Here is a 21,613-nt window from a genome sequence, read left to right on the forward strand (position 1 = left end):
TTTTTATATAACATTTGTTATAATTATATAGAACACTGGCTAAGATGTACACAATAAAACAAAAAGGGCAAAATAAATAATGGGGAAAAAAAACTGTTTCTGCATAAAAATTGTATTCAGATTTAGTGCCTTGGTTTCTACTTGTCAATGTTTTGCAAAATGAGCAAAATTCCCGTCTTGAATTTGATAGTTACATTGTAACATTGTTTTTTTTCTGTCCCTAATATATCATTGTTAAAAAAAGGTTTGTTCTCTGTAACGGCGCAACACAAATATATGAAACATGTAACACTCAAGTCAAGAAAGTGTAGCAAAAATGTACCCAACTCCATCCTACTCGAGAGGTAGCGTTTCTTGCGTTGTGATGACGTCATCAACACTTGACGGAAGCGCCCTCTGTTTGTGGCAGGTGGTCTGTTCGTTTGTTAGCTGTGAAAGAAACCAAGTAAGTGTTTCATTAAATTGAATTTAAAACTATACGGACGTGTTCAGATTGTTAGAAAATTTAATCAGTTTAAGTTTTGATACTGGTTTGCATACAAGTAGGACTAGTCGCCTGTGTTCATGAAGCGTCGCTTCTCGGGATACAGGGAGCTTTAGCACTTTTAGCACTGCAGTTGCGATGGCAGCATGGAACTCTTTGCTTGAGAGTATAAAGTATTTTCTCTTTTGCTACAAGTACAATGAACCGGAATTGCGATTGCTATTTGTGGTTGTTTCTAACGTTTCAATTGTTTGTTTTTTGGTCGTAAATGAGTTGTAACCCACCTTCGTTGCTCTCACCCTGCAGCCATGACCACTGAAGGTCCTGAGAAATCGGGCGAGGAGGGCGCCGGAGCCGCGAGTGGAGCGACAGGCAGCGCGAGCACGGGTACCCGATTTGACCTAGAGAAAGAGACGGAACTTCGGTTCGAGGTTGAGGCAGGTGAACGAGTCCAGCTGGAACTTCTCTCTGGACTAGCCGAAATATTTGGCTCTGAACTCAATAGGAACAAGAAATACATGTTTGGTCCAGGCTCGAAAATCGCTGTGTTCACTTGGCAGGGCTGTAGTGTATCCCTCTCGGGGAAGACTGAGGTAAGATATGAATGCGCGCTGTGTTGTACTAAGTTCATGCTTTCAGTTATTTGTTTGTTTGCCTTTTGACAAGTGTCTATATTTTAATATTGTGGGTTCATGTTGCCACAGGTTGCCTATATTTCCAGAGACACCCCGATGCTTCTGTATCTTAACACCCATGCTGCATTGGAACAGATGAGGCAACAAGCAGAGCGCGACAATGAGAGAGGCCCACGAGTGAGTCCTACTAAAATGTCCATCTGTAATAGGGTGATAACATGAGCTGGAATCTTCCTTTGCTGTGTTGTTGACAACACATATAGGCTAACTAGATCATCAAATTTCATTTCAAACCCCTACCATCATTTTTTGTGAGGATGTTGTCTGGTAATAACCAAAGACATGGAGATATAACAACTTTCCAAGCCACTGCCATCTTTGTTAAGTCACAGATTTAAAAAAAAAATGTTTTTTTGTTTTAAACCTGCATATAAACTTCACACTAGACTAGATGGTTCCAGTCATACATTAGCCAGTTACACTTAACTCGGCACACTTAGAGAGAGATGTCTGTTTTATCATGTTTGTGGTGATGGCCAGAATTCAGACCAACTGACCAATGCAATAGGGCTGCACGATATTAGGAAAACATGCGATATGCGATACCATTATTGAGTACTGCGATAACGATATAATTTGCGATATTTAAATATACTGCTCAATAAAGGTTTTCCACACATATTTTGAAACCTTCCACCCTTTTCTCCATTCTCAAACTACATTCACAGAATGTCTGACAGTTCTTGCAAAATAAAACACTCGCCTCAAAAGTTTTACTTGTGCTCAGAACCAAACAGTGACAGAGTGATTCAGTGTATGATTGAAGTGTTCCCTTAATTTTTTTGAGCAGTATATTTAATGTTTTTTTTTTCATTCTGCTTGCTGCAAACATACACTGTAGGGTTGGGGGGGGGGGGGGGTAAATGTATAATTACAGAAATAAATGTATAATTTTTAAATAATATAAAATATCATGTAGCCTATATGGCCTGATGAAAGTGGACAGCTAAGAGACCTACTGACTAGGCTATCGAAGTTGTGTGGAAGATCTGCTCCTAATCCTCATAAAAGACGGGTGGACAGCCAATCTGAACACTTGTGCACCAACCAGCGGAATATTCCACATTGCCAGCCTTCGATGGGCCTAGCAAAGAAGCTAGGCCTACTTAAGCTATATCGCGGCAATCATCTCAGTCTGTAACCTCATACAGTACGCTGCGCATCCCACGTTATTAGGCTACCGGCATGCCGACTACGAGGGCAGCGGAAAGTGAAAGTAATTGGGCTGCAATCGCACAGTCCAGAAGTAGGTTAAACAACTTTTACAAATAACGAATCCTGATTACCTCTGTGCTGCTGTCTGGGGCTTTTGCTAAATGCAAATCATGAAATACAAGCCTTACAGACAGTGAAAGACAACTTCTGATATAACGATAACGAAAGAAATTGTTTATTTTAACACGGTGGAGAAGGACGCATTTGCGCTGTGTTTGTAACACGGCATCCTTCATAAAACCAAAATATTCCCATATAACAGACGTGCTTTTCCTTTTAGTCACTAATTCCTCTTCACCCAAGTGTAGCCTACCTCGCTCGACTCACTATTTTCAGCCATCACGACTTAGCTCCCGCTTTAACACCTAAAACACCACACACCTAAACTGGTAGGGGACGGGCTTCTTGGGCTGCATGACCGCATCAGTTTGGTAAAATATGTTGACATTCAGAATGTGAATACACCATAGACTGTATGGAATGCGCACGGCACAGAAAATGTATCGAATTTATCGAAAATTAAGTAATCTTTGCGGTATGTCCATCGCAAGTGTTGATATCGCGATAACGATAGATTTTAGATATATCGTGCAGCCCTACAATGCAATCACAATTTCTCACCATAACCAATCTGTCAGATTTGTGCATTCGTCTAACTTGTGTCCATGTTATTGTCTAGGTCATGGTGGTTGGTCCCACAGATGTAGGGAAATCAACAGTATGTCGTCTGTTGCTGAACTATGCAGTAAGACTTGGCAGAAGACCAACCTTAGTAGAGCTGGATGTGGGCCAAAGTGGTGTAAGTATGTTACGTCAGCACAGTTCATTACTGTGTAAAATGCTTTTGGTTGAAGTTAGAAGTAGAATTATTTCACCTATTCCTAATTAGAGTGGGTGTACAGGTCAATTAAATCAGCCCTTCATAATATCTGTAGTAAACATGCTTTTCAATGGCATGAGGCTGTCAAATTGACTGAATGGTACACAAGTGTAATGAAAACTGTTTATGTTAAAAGGTGTCTGTGCCAGGAACGATGTCAGCCCTGTGCATTGAGCGCCCAGCTGATGTGGAAGAAGGCTTCTCAGTCCAGGCTCCTCTGGTCTATCACTTTGGTTCCACAACCCCTGGAACGAACATCAAACTCTATAATAAGGTAGGTTCCATATTGTTGAATTGTTCTATCTCCAAAATGGTCTGAATATGTGTGCATTGAACTTTTATACATTTATACATTATATAGTTAATATTCTGTAGGTAAACGCCTTTGTTACATCCTTGTTGTTTTTCCTACTTACTGTAGGTGATGGTGGTAGTGAAATGGTGTTACTCTTACTTTGATAGTCATGTGCTTGGTCATGTATACAATGTAGAAATGTGCAGTTGGACTCCAACTATCTGTAGTTTCCCAGCAGTAGGTCATTAGTTTGTGTTCCTTAAGCTGGTCCTCTGTTGTACAATTTTGTAAGGGATGCTTTCAACTGCTGCTAGATTGGAAAGCAAAGCATTACAATGAGGCTTTGTGAAGTAGCATTAGCCAGCTTGAATAGTAATGCCTTGTTTAAGAGAGGGTTAAAGGAGAAATCCGGCGATTTTTCACATAGATCTCCGTTTCTCGAGGTCACTGAGTGCTGTCCATTCAAAACTCGAACTAGGTAAAACGGATTGTTTTTGGTTTTTTTCATACCGATGGTACTAGGTGACCTCGAGAAATGAAAATCTATGTGATATTTCTCCTTTAAGAACTTTGTATATTTTTCAGTGAATGGCATCATAAAATAGACATAACTATAGAGAGTCTGATCTTGGAGCTCAAAAACTCTAATGAATGAAACCTTATGAAGTCATGTTTGGGGGGGGGCGGGTTGTGCACTCATGGTTGTTATGATCTCTAATTATTCCCTGTTTTCTGGCAGCTGACATCCACCCTGGCTGAGGTGTTCTCCCAGCGCTGTGAGGTCAACCGGAAGGCTAGTGTGGGCGGCTGCATTATCAACACCTGTGGCTGGGTGAAGGGCTCAGGCTATCAGGCACTGGTGCATTGTGCTTCGGCCTTTCAGGTGGACGTGGTGCTGGTGCTGGACCAGGAGCGGTTGTACAACGAACTGAAGCGTGATCTGCCCCACTTTGTGCGTGTGGTGTTGCTCCCCAAGTCTGGTGGTGTGGTGGAGCGCTCCAAGGACTGCCGACGAGAGTCGCGCGACGAGAAGATCCGTGAGTATTTCTACGGCTTCCGTGGTACCTCGTTCTACCCGCACGCTTTCGATGTACGCTTCTCAGACGTGCGCATCTACAAGATCGGTGCACCGTCCATCCCGGACTCGTGCCTGCCATTGGGGATGTCACAGGATGACACACAGCTCAAGCTGGTCCCAGTGAGTCCAGGCCGTGACCTGACACACCATGTCCTGAGCGTGAGCTGCGCTGAGGACGACACAGGAGACGGGACCTCAGCAAGGGGCCGTGGGGTGCTGGAGAGCCCTGTGTGTGGCTTCATCGTGGTGACTGCAGTAGACACACAGGCTCAAGTGATGACTGTTCTTTCACCTGCACCTAGACCCCTGCCTAGGCACACACTACTGATAATGGACATTCGCTTTATCGACCTGAAGTAGAAACAAACAGAAAAGGGATGTCCACTATGGAGCAGGTGGAAAAGATTAATACCCATATTGGGACTTAAGATATGAATTTAAACTGCTTAAGTCAAGCAATCCTTCATTTCTGTTAAATACTTCATGTCATGTGTGATGGGTTGTCATGCTCTTTGATTTGCATAAAACATTTGTACAGTATTTTTTGTGTCTTTTACTAATAGTTGATTTTATTAAAATATTTTGATATTTGATGTTGTCTCTGTGTGTTTTGTTTTGTATTTCTCAAAAGAAATGCTACCATAGGGAATAAGATGTGCCCCACCTTCCCCCTGTTGTGGTTTGAACGTCAGGAGTCGATGGTAACATTGCCTCTCACTGCCGCATGAGGGCATATGCTCGCTCAAGCCATAGACCTCGGTCTGCGTAGCGAAACTTCACAATTTAGGAACAATTTCCTAAATTACCACCGGAAGGGGTCGATTATCCTGTTGTGTGGTGATGATTTTTGCGAGCGAAAGTACCCCTGCACAGTCCGGAAAAGGCCAGTTCTAGGGTCTACCCTAGGAAAAACGGGTTAGATGTATTTCTTCATCTGAAGAAGCAATATCGCCCGTGATGCTAATGAAGTAACGCTGAACTTGAGAACTGTGGTCTACCATCCCTCGTCAGTTGTTGATTTCGTGGGGCCACTCACACGAGAAGAGTAATTCGGGCTTCTCTAGATTTAGTAGTTTCTCTGGAAAACTGGTTTCACTCGGGATGTAATTCACTGCTGTGGACTTAAATTGTTATCGTGGGTCGGGAGTTCTTGGCGATAACTGAAATCGGAAGAACGAGTCTCAGGATTGTCTACTTGGGGCCAACTAGAACTAGTTAGCTAGCATATCTAGCTGCTAGCAAGCTAACTTTAGCGGAACTGCAGAAGACAACCAGCATAACACAGACTGTCTCACTCACCTGCGGTGCGTGTCAGGTAATGTTTTCCTTATTAATGCAACTGCTGTTTCATCGCCTCTTTTTATTGATATGTCATGTACGTACTCTACTAACTGACATTTTGCCATCATAAAATCTTGATCTTGGAGTTAACGCTATTACTTTCATATGGCCATTATTCAGTATATTACAACTGACATCTCTGTCGGCTAGGATAATGTTTAGAGCAAAGGCACCAGATGGGTAACATCTAAACCTCGGTAATGGAAGCTAATGTAAGGTTGATTAGCATGGTTGTCTTAGCAGTAGCATGGTTATTAGTGAGGATTTAGTGTTTAACTGATAAACTATTTAACTGAAATGAGTTTAGGACCTAGATCAGTGGCCAGGGGACGAAACGTCTACTCGGGTTCTTCAACGTTTAGCAAGAAAATCAGGTGAAGTTTAGCTGGTTGCTAACGATGGGGGTATTGCTAGCTAATGTTAGCGAAGTTACGGCTGAATTTGACGTTAGCTAGCCATCTAGGATAGATTGATGTGCTCCCTCTGCCGCACATCTTAACCTTAACCTTATACGTGCCGAATAGCTTCCTGGATGTAATAATATAAGTACTGTCCATACAACAGATATGTCATGTTTCATTATATGATTTAATAGGAACAGATAGGAAATATGAGAGGTGGGATTTGCCCTTGGCCCCTGTGTCATTCAGATGAGCACCTGCAAGAGACACGCCAGGATTAGCGTCCATGGGGAACAGGATTTCGTCCATCTAAATGATTAGTGTCGGCGATAACCTGACTCCCACCACTGGGTACTGGGCTAATCTCCAGAGGCGACATGTTTGCCCAAGGAGTAGTTCGCTTTTCATAAACTAGGTGGTCGAATCAAATTACATGTTAATCTAGGCTAGTTATGCGTGATAATGTATTTTAAGCGAAGGCAAAGCTTCCTTACTCCGAGGTGACACGAAGAGTTAACGCGATCGAAAGTCTGATAAAGATTGCATGGTTTGTGTGAGTAACTGTGAGATGTTGAGCGGCACAGGCACACCCTTTTCCTCGGTGAGTCACTGTCACTGTAGTGGAAAACGTATCAGCATGTGGACAGGTTTCAACAAAGACTCGTAACGCGTACTTGAATGTCATTTTGCACGCAGAGACTTTCTTCCTTTTTTGTATGCTGTGACAAGAGTCACAGTTTACATGTTTTGTCCTGTGAAGATTAGGAAAGAGAGTTTTCCTGCAACGTTTTTGAATGAACAACTTTGCAAGTTGTATGTTATTTGAGAACGTGGTGTAAAAGATACACCTCCCCCCCACTGACACCTGGAAAACCTGTGTGGGGAGCTAGTTCCCATCCATACCATGTTCCTATACTGTCTTGCATACAACCGAACTCTTGAGAAATATGAACGCTCAAGATTTGGGGGCACATTGCCTTGCATGCAGGTTGGCATTAATGTACTCTCTCATATACTTACTGTGTTACAGGACTAAGTCCTTGGCCAATGCAAGGAGGAACAGTCCCCTCAGTGTTCCCTAGCAGCCATTGACCTGTTAGTTTACCAGCCAGAGAAAGGCCCCAATGGAATACAATGCAGATGTAAAATGGTTTGGGCCCCAGGAGTGTGCCCATGGGTTGGTGATGTGTGTGGAGACTGGCTGGGTCGACGGGGAGGACCCACAGAAACTCGGACACAGACACAGCATGGAGCTCTGAAGAGGACGAGGGGGTCCCAGGCTGGAATGACTAGCATCGCACTACAGTCTTTTTTGTTGATGCAATTGCACTGGAGCAAGGACGCAGAATAACTTACGCTTTTTTTATTATTATTATTATTATTTTCTTTTTCATTTTATTGTTTTATAGTAATTTTTTAAAGAAGATATATTTTTTGGTCATTTTGCCAAACTTTTTTTTTGGTGTATACAAATGCATCTATACATGAATGCACCACATCTATCTAAGCATTGACTAACAGCAAAATTCAAGTCAGCACACCTTTGTGATGTCTTTGATCAGCTGAGAGACTAATATTTAATTTTTGTACTCACATCAATCTAAGTATCAATGAAGCCATGCAGAAATCTATTTGAATGAAGTGGCAGCTATTTTTTTTATTGCCAATTAATTTTTTTTATCTTGAATAGTTGTCTAACATTGTATATCTCCTGCTAACTTGCAGATGCACACATTCTGACCTACTCTAATAGTGCCACAACCTCACTTTCCTGGACACATAAAACACGGATGTGAAGTCTCTCCTTGTTTACCCCAAACACTTAATCCTTCTCTCTGTCCTTTCTGAAGTGATTACTTCACCCCTCCTTTGTCCTCTGTGTTTCCTTGATTTTGACCATGCCAACACTCTCCACTCTCATACCACAAGGGAATAGTTTCTTGTCTTGTTGACCCTCTCGTGTTCAAACATACATATCCTACCCCTTTATCCATTCTCTCTCTCTCTCTCTCTCTCTCTCTCTCTCTCTCTCTCTCTACCTCTCACTCTCTCTCCATGCCGGCTGGTCTGAGCATGGGTGGGGCTTTAGGAGCCCCCTCCTCCCCTTCCCGCCCATTTCGCCCTAGTCGCTATGTCCCTGTATCCGCGGCGACCATATTCTTGGTGGGCTCGACGACACTCTTCCTGTGTTTCACGTGAGTTCTCAGCCGTAAACGCACACTCTTGTCACACATCGCCGGACTAAACACTTGGCTCAGTCCCACTCATGTGCACTCTCCTGTCTCTTTCTCTCAAGGTGTCCTTGGTTGTTTGAGGTGTACTCCTCCATCATCCCTCTCTACAATACACTTATTTTCCTCTTCACCTTGTCCAACTTCTGCATGGCCACATTCATGGACCCTGGCATCTTCCCCAGAGGTACAGCATGCGTCATTGTGTGTGTTCATATGTGTGTGGTGCTTGTTTGTGTTTGGCATGTGTCTGTTTTGATGGAAAAAGAAGATAACTCCTAATTCTTCCTGCAGGCTGAGCTGATTTGCACTGCTTGGAATGTAATGTCTCCGTGTGTGTGTGTGTGTGTGTGTGTGTGTGTGTGTGTGTGTGTGTGTGTGTGTGTGTGTGTGTGTGTGTGTGTGTGTGTGTGTGTGTGTGTGTGTGTGTGCGCGTGCGCGTGCGCGTGTGTGCGCGTTTAGCGGAGGAGGATGAGGACAAGGAGGATGACTTCCGGGCGCCACTGTACAAGACGGTGGAGGTGCGGGGGATTCAGGTGCGCATGAAGTGGTGCTCTACCTGCCGTTTCTACAGGCCCCCTCGCTGCTCGCACTGCTCCGTCTGCGACAACTGCGTCGAGGTTAGAGCGCGCGCACACACAAACTCAGTTTCACACCCAAACTCACACAACATTCTGATTAACGTCCCCAAAGACCGTTGTTGAGAGCAGGCGTGTGTGTGTGTGTGTAGGATTTCGACCACCACTGCCCCTGGGTCAACAACTGCATCGGGAGACGGAACTACCGCCACTTCTTCCTGTTCCTGCTGTCCCTCACAGTCCACATCATGGGCGTGTTTGGCTTCAGCCTCGTGTACATCCTCCACCACACACATAAGCTGGACACGCCACAGTCTGCCGTCACGTATCCTTTTCCCACTGGACTTGCGTCTTGTCATGTTCTAAGCCTCTAACTCTCACACTTTCCCCTCTATATTCAGGTGTTATATAGGGAATATAGTAAAGAACTAGTGACCTAGTTTTTGATGTAGCTCCTGAAATGTAGTTCAAGCTAGTATTTTGAAAGTTCCATGAGTTTGTTATAAATGTTTACTTGTCATAATTTTGTTTGGACAGAGGTGACCTAAACCTTACTTGTTAGGAGAATAGGTTGATTGTGAGCTCCAATGTAATCTGTGGCAAAAAAGGCATGCTTCCCATCTTAAACCCAATCTATGTTCAGTTAACTTTCCTGTATGAATCACCTCCAAATTCAATTCAATTTTTTTCCATATTTAGGCCATTTGATTTTGTTTTGTTTAAGACCCTAATTAGGTTTGTTTTTCTGTGTGAGAGTTTGAGAAAGGGATGTTTCAAGCTTGCATACTTGATTTTTGTATTTGAAAATGTTCCTTAACTGTGTGGCTCAGTATAGCAGTCATGTGTGTGGCCGGCCTCTTCTTCATCCCAGTTGCTGGGCTGACGGGATTCCATATTGTCCTGGTAGCACGAGGACGAACCACCAATGAGCAGGTCTGTGTATGTGTAGTTGTTTGAAGGTGTAAGATGTTTACTTGATTACGTTTATTACACCACAGCATCATCATATCTTGAGGCCTGAAGCGATTAAACAATTGTGGTCAGAATGGAAAAAGGGGTGTATTTAATGTTTTAGTTCATATTTGATGTTGATTTTCATTTGGATTGTTCCTCTTTTTTAAAAGAGAGCTGGGTGAGAAGTTTGCCTTTAAAAAAAATACCAGGCAATCAACAATCATCGCATGAACCAGTGTTGGTGAAAACAACTGAAATAGCATTTTGTCATATCAGTTGTAAAATACTTTACATAGTAAATTATGAACACCTCTGAACAGCAGTTAGCTTATGTGTAAAATTCCAGTTCCATGACTGGAATTACATCCCTGAATGGAATCCATATCTTTTTTCTCCCATCTTTGTTCATGTCTTATTAGGTGACGGGGAAGTTTAAGGGTGGAGTGAACCCATTCACCAAAGGCTGCTTGAGGAATATATCCCACGTGCTGTGCAGCTCCCAGGCTCCCAGGTCAATTAACATCTCTGCTCCAGTGACCAACTTTACATCTCCCATTTGTAACTCGGCTAATACAGGGTGCCATTGTTCTTGTTAGGCGCTTTACTTACTTGCTTGATTGGATCAGTCTTGGTAGATACTTTACTTTCTTCAGATATGTGCTGCCTTATCTGTACGTTGAAGATATATGTCACATAGTGTGTGCCAACTTTTCTGACAGATGTAATGTGTCGAGTAATTATTTAGAGTTTTAGGTTTATTAAATCTTTCAGATATTATGATAGTATTTGAGTGTTCTTCAGAATGGATTGTCTTACTATGTTTGTGCATGTGTGTAGGTATTTGGGTCGCTTGCGGAAGTCCGTTTCTCTTGAAATACAGCCGCCATTTTTGCGACCACATCCTCAAGATGAAACCGATAAGGCGCTGGACAATGGAATTCAACAGGTATGCGCTCACAAGGTCGACACATACATGTGCCCATGCACAACACTTCCATGTGATGTGTTTTGTTGTTGTTGTTGTTGCTGTTGCTGTTGCTGTTGCTGTTGCTGTTGCTGTGGCTGTGGCTGTGGCTGTGGCTGCTTTGCACCCTCTCTAACCTGAGTGTGTGTGTGTATGTGTCTGTGCTGCTCAGTCGAAAAGCAGTCTGGAGCTGATGGAGAGCCAGTCCACGGACGCAGAGCCCCCGCCTCCCCCACCCCCTGATTTCCGCTACCCAGGGCTGTCACAGACGCACACTGAGGGTAGGTGGAGGAACATGCACATGTAGGAACGTGCACCAGCATTCAAACACACACAGTAGGTAGTACAGGCAGTCTGTGGTAAGTTGTCCTCCTCCTTCTACCTATCAGAGAGCAGCTTGCTTCACGAAGCTCCACCCACCCCTTCTTTGAACAAGTACCGGCCGGCTAGGAGCAGCCCAGGAAGGAACCACACTGCCATAGCGCACTCGACCAAGGTAAACAGCCACACACGCACTCATGTTAACATGTAAACATCATTGTTATTATTGAACGCAGGTACACTGAGACATTTCTGCATTGCACCGCAGACCCATCGTTAAATTCTTTTATTGTCTTCTTGTTTCTTTGATCGTTTTACCGCCAGTCTGTCGATCAGTAAGTGCTAGGTTCGAGCAGTGTCAGTGTGTGGTTGCCTGTTTGGTTGTGATCAGTGTTTTGTTGTGCGTGGGATGTGTCCGTGTGTTGTCACCTGTAAGAGCGCCAGTGCTTGTGTTTGGGTACTCTGATCTGGTAGACTCCCCCTGTTTGCTCTGCTGTCCTTAACTGTTGTTTCCTACTGTACCGGGATGATGTGGCCCCCCCCCCCCCCGTGTTTCCCTCCTCTTGTTTTTTCTTTTCCTCCCGTACTGTGGGCCTCCAGCTGCCTGCCTAGTCTGTCTACTCAGCCTGCCTTTGTCTCTTCTGTCTGTCTATGTGTGTCTCTCGTAGATGACTCGCGGAGACAGCTGTGTCTCCGACCCCAGTCTCTCTGGCCGGGTGGGGGCGGGTGGGCGTGGGGGAGTCGGGGGTGGCGGCGCAGGCCCGGGGGGGCTGGGCGGGGCTTCCACTCTGGGCGGGCGCTCCTACCCCTCCTTCACCGACACGCTGCTCCAGTCGGCGGCGGCCTCGCGCTCCTCGAGCCTGCGCTCGGCCTACACGGCACACAACGCCCTGGGCCCGCTGCTCTCGGAGGGCACCACCACCTCCACCAGCTACAAGAGCCTGGCCAATCAGACGCGCAACGGCAGCCTGTCCTACGACAGCTTGCTCACGCCGTCCGAGAGCCCCGAGTTCGAGTCGGCCGCCCCCGAGCTCTCCCCTCCCAGGCCGCACCCTCCGCCCGGCGGCCCGCTGAGCCCCGCCCCAGTCGGCGAGGAGCCCCCGCCCATACTGGGATACTCCTCCCCCTTCCTGTCCGCTCAGCAGCGGGAAGGCTCTCTCCAGGCCTGCCCCGCCCGCCTAAGCTACTCCTCCCACCGCGCTTTGTTCCGCCCCACCAGCCCGCCCCCGGTCCAAGCCCTCGCCCTGCCCCACTCTCCTCGTGCTCGCTCCCTGGGCTCTCCTCCGCCAGGCTCCGCCCTCCCGTCCGCGCTGGGCAAATCATTGTCCTACACGGGCGGAGCCACGGTCCAGCGCCGCCCTCCTAAAGCTGGGGGAGGGACCCAGGTGGCAAAGTGAGTAGCGGCCAACAAGCTAAGCCTTTCTTTCCACTCTGTGAACTCTTCCTCTCTCCCTCTCTCTAGCTCTGTCACTCACAGTGTCTGCCTTCTTCTATGACTCTTTTCTAATAATACTTTCTGCATCATTAACTTTCATTACTTAATTTGGAACATGGCAATAAAACACAGACACGCAGCCATAGTTTTGTATTCTTTTCATCTGGCCGTGACTGGTCGTTCAAGCCAGAGCACCCCCTCCTTCATCTCCAGTCTGGTCAGGTATGGCCAGTGGTGGTCAAACCATCTGCACTAGCGCTTCAGTTTTGTGGGGCTTTCGTTATTTTACTTTCTCCTCTATTTTTTACCATTCTTTATTTCCACAGCATGCATTGGCTGTGCGTGTGTGTGTGTGTGTGCATCTGTGTGTCCTTGTATATCTGTGAATGTGTGTGTGAGTGTGTTGTAGTTGGAGTGAGTGCCCTTGTAGGGAGGAAATGAATGTGCTTAGAGGCGTGTCTGTGTGTACAAGTAGGGGCATCAGTGTTGTCGCCGTGACTACGGGAGGTGCAATGTTTTTGTTTGTGGTAACCCTCAAACCCGTCTGTCTCTCACCCACCCAACCAGCCCCACCACTCGACCCAGCCTGGCCAATCACAGCACTCTCTCATCGTTTAACCCCGCCCTTAAAACAGGGGATGAAGTGAAGAAGGTGACTGGCATTGGGGGCACAACCTATGAGATATCAGTGTAGCACCAAGGGCCATGTCACATCACATGATTGATCTCCTACCCTGCCTCTGACGTCCTTCTGTTGAAGAAGGAAGGCTGGTAAACTTGCACTGGCACAGCTGATCAAAGACTCCTGCCCTACTGGCGTTGGAGGTGAACTCAACGCTCATCCAAAAAGAAAAAGGACTTTTTTTTTTAATCAGCCAGTGAATGGTTCAATTGAAGTGGGGTATATGCATACATATGAAATTAAATCTATATCTGTGTTAAGATCATTGGGTCCATATATGGGATGAGCAGTATGATGTCGACCAAAGTGAAGCATGACGCTATGAGGACGAGCACATTGATTCATGGCCAGTGATCAGCTGAGGACCAGGCTCACAGGAGCTTTGATTGATTGGAGGTCCACTCATTTGAATTCTGTTTTTGCTTATTTCTTCTTTTCTTAGATTTTTCTTATGTTTTATTGTATGTGTTTTTTTGTCTTCAAATGTTATTTTATACAAATATCTATCTAAAAGAGTTACTGTGTGTGGCAACTGAATCAGGAAAGAAGATAAATGGTTAAAAGAGTGCAATTGTTTTAGGGTAGGTCGTCTTTTCATAATTTGATTGATGGCTGTATCAGCCTGTCGTACACCCTGTTTGAGATCTCAGCCAAAGAGATAGGTATGATCAGGGATCTTGATTTTGACGGACAGCACATGTAGTCAATGGGACTGATATTATCCATGGCTCAACAGCACAAAAAAAGGATTTAATGGAATGTAACTGAATGTTCGTCATGGAGATTTTATGCAAAATGTCTGTCCTGAAGAATGTGTAAAAACATTTGCGCCTTTGTCTTAACTGCAAGATTAAGAACAATTGTGCTGCTCTCAAAGAACTCAGCACTATAGGTGAGGTGAAATTGTACACTGTTCACATTTATGTTTGCCCTGAAGTTAAAAGTTCTAACATGTCTTATCCATATTCATAATGCCTGTATATAACACTAGATTTTGGGGTAAGGGGTTGTTTTATATATTGGCATACTCTCTCAATCTAAACAGCAGTGGAATTATTTGAATTTCAGCATTTGTATCTGCATGGTTGGTGTCCAATGTACCTCCTGTGCTCTTTTAAAGGAATAGAACTGTACATGGTGCGTGTCTAATTTGGTCTAATTTGGTCAAATTGATTTTGAGAAGAAAACGTGTGTGCAATGTCTGATGCATGTTCACCATTTCACAGTTTTAGCCTGTGCATTGTCCCAAGTGACATTCTTAGAGGTGAACACTCGTCCTGTCCTGCTAACATCAGTTCATTTCTTCCTCCTCTGCTTTCGGGAAAGGAGACCTGCCGCACCTACTTAGCGGGCTCGGTCCCTATTTTAATGGCCATATTCTGAGGTAAACATGCTGGTACTGTGAATCAGATAATGCTTCCTGGTTTAGCAGCTGTAGCATTCTCATTTCAGAGAATCCCACAAATCAATGGAGCTTAATTTGAGCATTTGTTTTAGGAGCATGTGCAACACTTGAGTGGTAAATGTCACAGCACAGCCCTCAGAATATGGCTTTGAAAGTATTTGGTACAATTCGTCATGAATTCTCAACTAAAAGACATCAAATTATGTGTTATGTGTTATTATGTTTTTGCCAGTGTCAAAAACACGCTGTCTCATCAACTCTTTGTCATTGTGGTTGGCCAATGCTGTTTCCCAATCTAAGCCATTATTTCCTATTGCTTTACAAGAATGAACAGCCAGAATAAGATGTGTGAGCTATGCTGTGTGGTCCTTTGCTGATTGGAGAGTGAATTAAATAATAGTAATGTGAAGGTGACGGTAGAATATATAATGTTGCTGTGCACTTTTTAGATGTATTTTTTTACTGTTGTATCATTGCAGGGCTAGTGCTTCGTATGATGTTGGAACATTGCCAGCTGACTCAAGAGGTTACTTTTTACTGTATAGGGGTATGATCTGAGGCTGCATGTCTGTGAGCTTGAACAAAACAAGGACAGACAGGGTGGAGAGATGCATGAGAGCTCATCTGGGTTTGCTTTTCCTGAGGTACCCTGTTACAGTGTATAATGTTGATGCACATTACACGTTGTGGGAGTAATGCTCACTTTGTGTGGCGTTAAAGGTGTGTGTTTTGCACAGTGTGTGTTTGTTTGACTTTGTTGATACGATCAGAATGTTTGTCCAGTCTGTGGAAGCATTTTCCTGTGGAATGTCCAGCATTGTGTGTGAGGATGGTAAATGTTGGTAGGCTGTCATTTCTAAGAAGACATACTCTGCAGCAATCACAAATGGCCCCCTGACCTAACATTAGCTTTAAAGACAAGACGCCTCACCCTTAACTCTCACCTTTCTAAGTCTTCTTTGAAGTTAATGGCGTTATTCAAGCTCGGTGGAAGAGTTTAATCAGTGTAGTTTGACTCAGGCCAATAGGAAAATGACGTGATTCAAGCCCTCAAACCTCAGAAGACATAGTCAAGCTTAAGATGTTTGTTTAGACATTGTATGACTGTTTTTTCCATGGTAGCTTAATAACCTCTCCACCCTGGCCTTATGACGCCTTATAAGTGTTCTTAGGGCTGTGAACTAAGATGAGAGGTTGCATTATCATTGGCAAGTGGTGGTTACACACAAATGCAATCCCTTTTTACAGTTGTGAACAAAAATGGAAAACAAATTCCATTCAATGATCAAGACAGCTGAGACCACTGAAATGTTTTGTGTTTTAAAATGTTTTTATGTTAGATGCACACTTCCATTTGAGACTGGCAAATGTGAAGCTTTGTATGTGTTAGTGATCACTGCTCTGGTTCCAACTCAAAGCTTATGGGGGTAGACAGCATGGACTGGAGGCATTTTGAAAGGATTGTTTCACCCTTTACTGGAGCTGAAGGTTTTTTTTTCATGAGGCAGAGACAAATAACGACAAGGCAGAGGCAGACAAATAAAGACGAGAAGATATTGTTGATGAGGTGTTGTCTCTCTTTTTTTAAAATAACTTCCATTTGTTCATTTATTGAACCACTTGGGAGATGCTGTCTCTTTATCTTAGTACATGTTGCATGTAAATATAAAAACATGTTTGGTTTCTGGATTAAGACTTAAGCTGTTTTCACAAGCAAAAGATTTTATCATCAGAGGTCAAAGGCAGATCAGAACATCAGGGATGACTCAACGTTCACGTTTCCTCAAACAGGATATGCACATCAATTGGCAGCTTGTTTTTTAAACAATTTCAAGTAATCAAATAACAGTAAATATCAGCTAGAAATATGTGTGTGTACATCTAGATACACCTAAGAACCTACATAACAATATATTTGGAGTATGAATCAATAGAAACCACATCACAAGTAATTTAGTGTGATTTAGTGTTTTTGAAAAAACACAAACATTAAATATACCAGGGGCTCTACTATAAAATGTGGTTATTGGTTTACAGACTTATCCAGGTATAACTTAAAAGAGTAATCACTGAACTCTAAAGGAACACTTGATTGAGTATCTATAGTTCAAAAAATGAGATATTGTTTTGAGATCAGTAGTTATTTCTGAAGTTATCTCGATAACACAGTAATCTTGCCATACGCCCCTCAGACCTCAGATTAATACCCAATAGAGGGACAAGAAAATACTCCTTACGAGTGTTACTGAGAGGCTATAAAGGCAGATAGGTGTTTCGTCGTCCAGCGTATCGATTACACAATAATACTGCATTTCCTGTGAGTCTTCAGTCAAGTATCATTCAGCTAATCTTCCTCTGACCACTTGCATTGTTTGAGATATATTGTGTTCATCTTCTTACTTGTCCTTCTTCGATTCCATGTCCTCTAACTGTTCACTGATTGGCTCTGGGTCGACAGGCCCGTCCTCGGGAGTTGAGGATTGTTCTGCTTCTGGAGCGTGCTCATCTCGCCCCTTGCTGAGCTTCGTCGATTTCTGGTAAAGTTCATTCAAATTGAACTCTCGGATGATGTTGTCCTGCACAATACACATGAACAAGAAAACAAATGTGTAATATGTTGGCATTAAGACATAGAGAGGACAACTGGCAAGTTTCACAAGCTGACAATCTGGCCATATATATACAGTACCCTCCATAATTATTGGCACCTCTGCTAAAGTTGTGTGACTGTAATCTCACAATGACAACGAGGGAAAAAAACAACCTTAAGGGAAGGAAATTTATTCTGAGAAAAAGGAAACCTCATAAAGAAATAAATATTTTATAACAAAAACAGGTCGCTTACAATTATTAGCACCCCTGCTTGTAATACCTTCTTAAGCCTCCCCTTGCCAATAAAACAGCTCATATTCTCCTATGACACCTCATAAAGTTGGAGAACACAAAGGATGGGATTTAAGACCATTCGTCTTTACAAAATCTCCCTAGATTGTCCAGATTCCAAGGTCCACACTTGTGCATTCTGCTCTTTGACTCACTCCACTGTTTTTTGTAAGGAGTTTAGATCAGAGGACTGAGATGGCAATGGCAGAAGCTTGATTTTGTGTTCAGTAAATCATTTTTGTTTTGATCTGGACATTTATTTTGGTTCATTGACCTGATGAATGACCCAATCATGACCCACTTTTAGTGTCATGGCAAACAGATTTCAGACTTCAGCGAAGCATTGCATGAGTGCAGGGCTCATTATACCATGCACCTTAATAAGGTTCCCAAGGCCCTTAGGAATAAATACAGCCCCACAATATCACAGCCCCTCCACCATAATTCTCATTACGCATGGGGTTCCTTTCAGTAGTCATTATTTTATGTACACCAAACCCACCTAAAGTGTTTCTTACCAAAGAGAGCAATTTTCATTTCATCTGACAATAGACCATAATTCCAGACGAAGTCACTTTAGCATTTAGTAAAGCGTGCCGTTTACATTTGTAATTAAATGACAGAAAAGGCTTTTACCTGGCATGCCCTATAAATAATCTATTAGCAGTGAGGTCACATTTGAAGATTTTAGGGGGGACTTGACCCCAAGATGATACTGTACCTTTTTCTGTAACTTTCCAACAGTGGTTCCTATGGATGTTTGTTCCCTCTCTTACAATCATAGATAACCATGTTTTTTTTTTGTCCAAGCGTATTTGTCACTTTTAAGTATTGTTTTAACTGTAAATATGGGCATTTTCCACCAAGTGCCTAGTTTTTATAGCCAATTCCTGGCTTTCCAGACACTGATTAACTTAAAGTTGAATATAAATAGGAAAATGCTTCTGTTACATTTCTAGGGGTGCCAATAATTGTGGGTGACATATTTTTGTTAAAAATATTTATTTCTTTATGAGATTTTCCTTTTTCTCAGAATAAATGTGCTTCCCTTTAAGGCTGGATTTTTCCTTATCATTGTGGGACTACAATAAATCATCAAAAGATTATTTTGCATACCTGTTATTAGTCAACTTTACCAAGGGTGGCAATAATTATGAAGGGCATAGTCTTATCATAATCTAGTTGTCAGTGATCGGCGTGGTCAGTGAACACAACACAGTAAAATTGGTAGGAAAGGCACCAGGCTACAGTAGGATGACCTACAGGACAGACACTGCTCTGTAAAATGGGGTATGATCTCTCTCTTACATTGCTCTTACATTACTGTCAGCATACTCCTTCAAGAGATATGCATGAATCTGCATACCATTAACAGTCAACAAATTAGCAGTTGTAAACGCTGACGGGCCGGTTTTCCAGCCGGGTTTAGCCTAGTCCAAGACTAGAAGTTTTTTTACTGAATGAAGATCTCCATTGAAGTTCTTTTTAAGTCCATGTGCAGGAAACCAGCTGAATATGTTTAATACTGAAGAACAAATTCATCTAAAATTGCTTATAGGCTCATTTCAGTGTTAATACATTTATTGAAAACATGAAAGTAAATAACTAGTATCATACAACTAACATATTTAAATTAAATCAAAATCTAAACGTGAGACTTTCAACTTTATCATGATGTGTTTATTGTCATGTTAATTATGTTAAAAGTTATATCAACTGATCTAATATGGATTCCTTAAGATAATGGAGGAGCTGGCACAGGCAAACAGGAGCTTACCTCAGTGAAGCTCCAGGATATGGCTCGTTCCTTCTTGTCCACCATAGGACGCCGCATGATCTCACGGCCATCTTGAAAAAGAATCAGGGAGGGCATCTGTTTGGAGAGTGGGGAAGGATTTACCTTATAGCTGTGGACATAAACAAACACAACATGTCAGCACAGTATACACAGCACACTAGCACATCCCTTTCATCTGAAGAGAGAGTTCATGGAGATGTAACTTACCTCTCAGCCATTTCTCCATAACGACCAACGTCTAACTTTCCAAATCTCAGAAAAGTACTGTGATATCTGTGTGAAATAAGACGGCAGAGTTTGTATGTATTCGTTTGTGGAAATTGCTCAACAGCAATCATCCAACCGCTAAAGATCAAAGTCTCTCTGTCAAAGTCTCATGGAGCATCCCTAATTTACTCTCTATGCCTAAAAGGTTTAACTCAAAGTGTTTTTTGTGTGTTGTGTGATTGCCTTACTTGAGTGAGAGTTCTGCAAAAACGGGAGCAAAAGATTGACACTCTGGGGACCAGTTTGCATAGAACTCAACAATCCATGTTACACGACTGTCTCGCTTTAGCTCCTCCTGTGGTAGATTGTTTGATAGATTGATTTTGAGATTTCATTTCACCTGATGGTGCATAATTTGAATATACCAATCAGGACATTTTTTGATGCACTGACGTACCTCAATGGTCTTGTCATTGAAGTATGAGATGTACTCTGGCCCCATGTATATTGGAGGTTTGCAGGTCATCACAAAAACTGTTGAGAGATGGACCAATACATTATGCTGTGAATTTAGCAGAAATGAAATGTCTACAGTGATTTGAAATATCATAATACTTATTTGCAACAGTGACTGTTTTTGAAAATATTATCAGGACATCTGTTATGTCAAGCAAGGCCAGTTGTTCTTAGCATATTTATCACAGAATATTATATAAATTGACTTGAGTTTGAAATATGATCTCAGTTGTTTACTACCTTTCAGATAATCTTAGTGTTGCATGCTAACTCACCATTATTATTTTTTGGGCCATAGTTAGATGTCAAAGACAATGTATATTCAGATGTAATAAGTCAAATGTATAATAATTATAACTAAGATAAAAACAAATGTGATGTTATTTAGACTAATCAATAAAAGTATTTACCAACACAGATAGCGAGATAAAGCAGGCCCAATCGAATGTCCACCCTGAAGAATAGGATGACGTTGGCCACTTTGCTGAAGAGTAAGAGGTTACCAATATGATGTTCCACGGTAACTGCAACATAAAGCGAGTGTGAGGCTCAATAGTAACTTTAAATACCTAATAATAAATATTTATCTTAGGGTTGTAGACCACAGGGCACTCGAAAGAGCCACATAACAAAAAATATGCACACACCACAACAGCCACAGTGATGTATGGGCCTAAGAGTTCAACTTCGGTGTTGACACTTACATGCTCTGCGATTCTTCATCATGACAATGGCACTGAGAAACATCAAGATCTCCACCTCCCTCTGAAAGAATAATGCAAGTTAGTGCAGGCCTCCATGGCACCTTTTATTCGGGCTATATCCTTAACATTTTATGTCTTAAAAGCCACAATGCTCGGTGAAATATAGTAGTCTGCCTAAAATGTTTTTGGAAATGTAGGCTACAGTAGCCTAACCTGGCCGTCCATTAGGTAGGCCTATACGTTTACTGACCCAGTCAAAAGCGCACGAGTCGCCGTCTTCTCGCTGTGAGGGCAGGTTTTCGCAAATGCCAGGACATTTGCGTATCAGGAGAAAAGCAAGTGATATGACGAATGATACTATATAATAGGGTTTTAGAAGCCATGTATAAATCTGCGGTAATTGATATAAGAAAGCAAACACTCCAGTGATTAACCCCATTGAGAAACGTGGAGCGTGAGAGACTAGTCGAAAGGAACTGGAATGATCGACTCAAGTGGTAATATAGCTGGCTGCCATGACACAGCTGTTGCGTCGCCAAGTTTGAA

General features: G+C 42.9%; 3 protein-coding genes across 3 annotated transcripts; 2 read left to right on the top strand and 1 right to left on the bottom strand.

Annotated features, from left to right (window-relative positions):
- The first annotated feature begins 359 nt into the window (after window positions 1-359).
- Window positions 360-5,240, top strand: clp1 (cleavage factor polyribonucleotide kinase subunit 1). Its single transcript, XM_076292969.1, has 6 exons — window positions 360-445; window positions 791-1,077; window positions 1,189-1,296; window positions 3,074-3,193; window positions 3,411-3,548; window positions 4,309-5,240. Exons 2-6 carry the CDS (start codon window positions 793-795, stop codon window positions 5,005-5,007), a joined length of 1,350 nt encoding a protein of 449 aa, XP_076149084.1. The 5' UTR covers window positions 360-445; window positions 791-792; the 3' UTR covers window positions 5,008-5,240.
- Window positions 5,241-5,390: 150 nt separating this feature from the next.
- On the top strand, window positions 5,391-16,522 carry zdhhc5b (zDHHC palmitoyltransferase 5b). Its single transcript, XM_076292286.1, has 11 exons — window positions 5,391-5,962; window positions 7,420-8,584; window positions 8,686-8,807; window positions 9,083-9,240; window positions 9,351-9,523; window positions 10,029-10,131; window positions 10,572-10,663; window positions 10,990-11,098; window positions 11,289-11,397; window positions 11,506-11,612; window positions 12,106-16,522. The coding sequence occupies exons 2-11, from the start codon at window positions 8,445-8,447 to the stop codon at window positions 12,832-12,834; spliced, it is 1,842 nt and encodes a 613-aa protein (XP_076148401.1). The 5' UTR covers window positions 5,391-5,962; window positions 7,420-8,444; the 3' UTR covers window positions 12,835-16,522.
- A 422-nt stretch (window positions 16,523-16,944) lies between these two features.
- On the bottom strand, window positions 16,945-21,595 carry tmx2a (thioredoxin-related transmembrane protein 2a). Its single transcript, XM_076292287.1, has 8 exons — window positions 21,318-21,595; window positions 21,068-21,128; window positions 20,774-20,887; window positions 20,305-20,381; window positions 20,096-20,202; window positions 19,848-19,913; window positions 19,620-19,749; window positions 16,945-17,535 (listed from the first exon to the last, which is right to left on the bottom strand). Exons 1-8 carry the CDS (start codon window positions 21,504-21,506, stop codon window positions 17,356-17,358), a joined length of 924 nt encoding a protein of 307 aa, XP_076148402.1. The 5' UTR covers window positions 21,507-21,595; the 3' UTR covers window positions 16,945-17,355.
- Window positions 21,596-21,613: the final 18 nt, after the last annotated feature.

Source organism: Alosa pseudoharengus, unplaced genomic scaffold, assembly GCF_046254945.1.
Source record: "Alosa pseudoharengus isolate Yale_2024_CS ecotype anadromous, Long Island Sound unplaced genomic scaffold, YU_APseudo_1.1 YU_APseudo_1.1_scf_19, whole genome shotgun sequence".
NCBI classification, from domain to species: Eukaryota; Metazoa; Chordata; class Actinopteri; order Clupeiformes; family Clupeidae; genus Alosa; species Alosa pseudoharengus.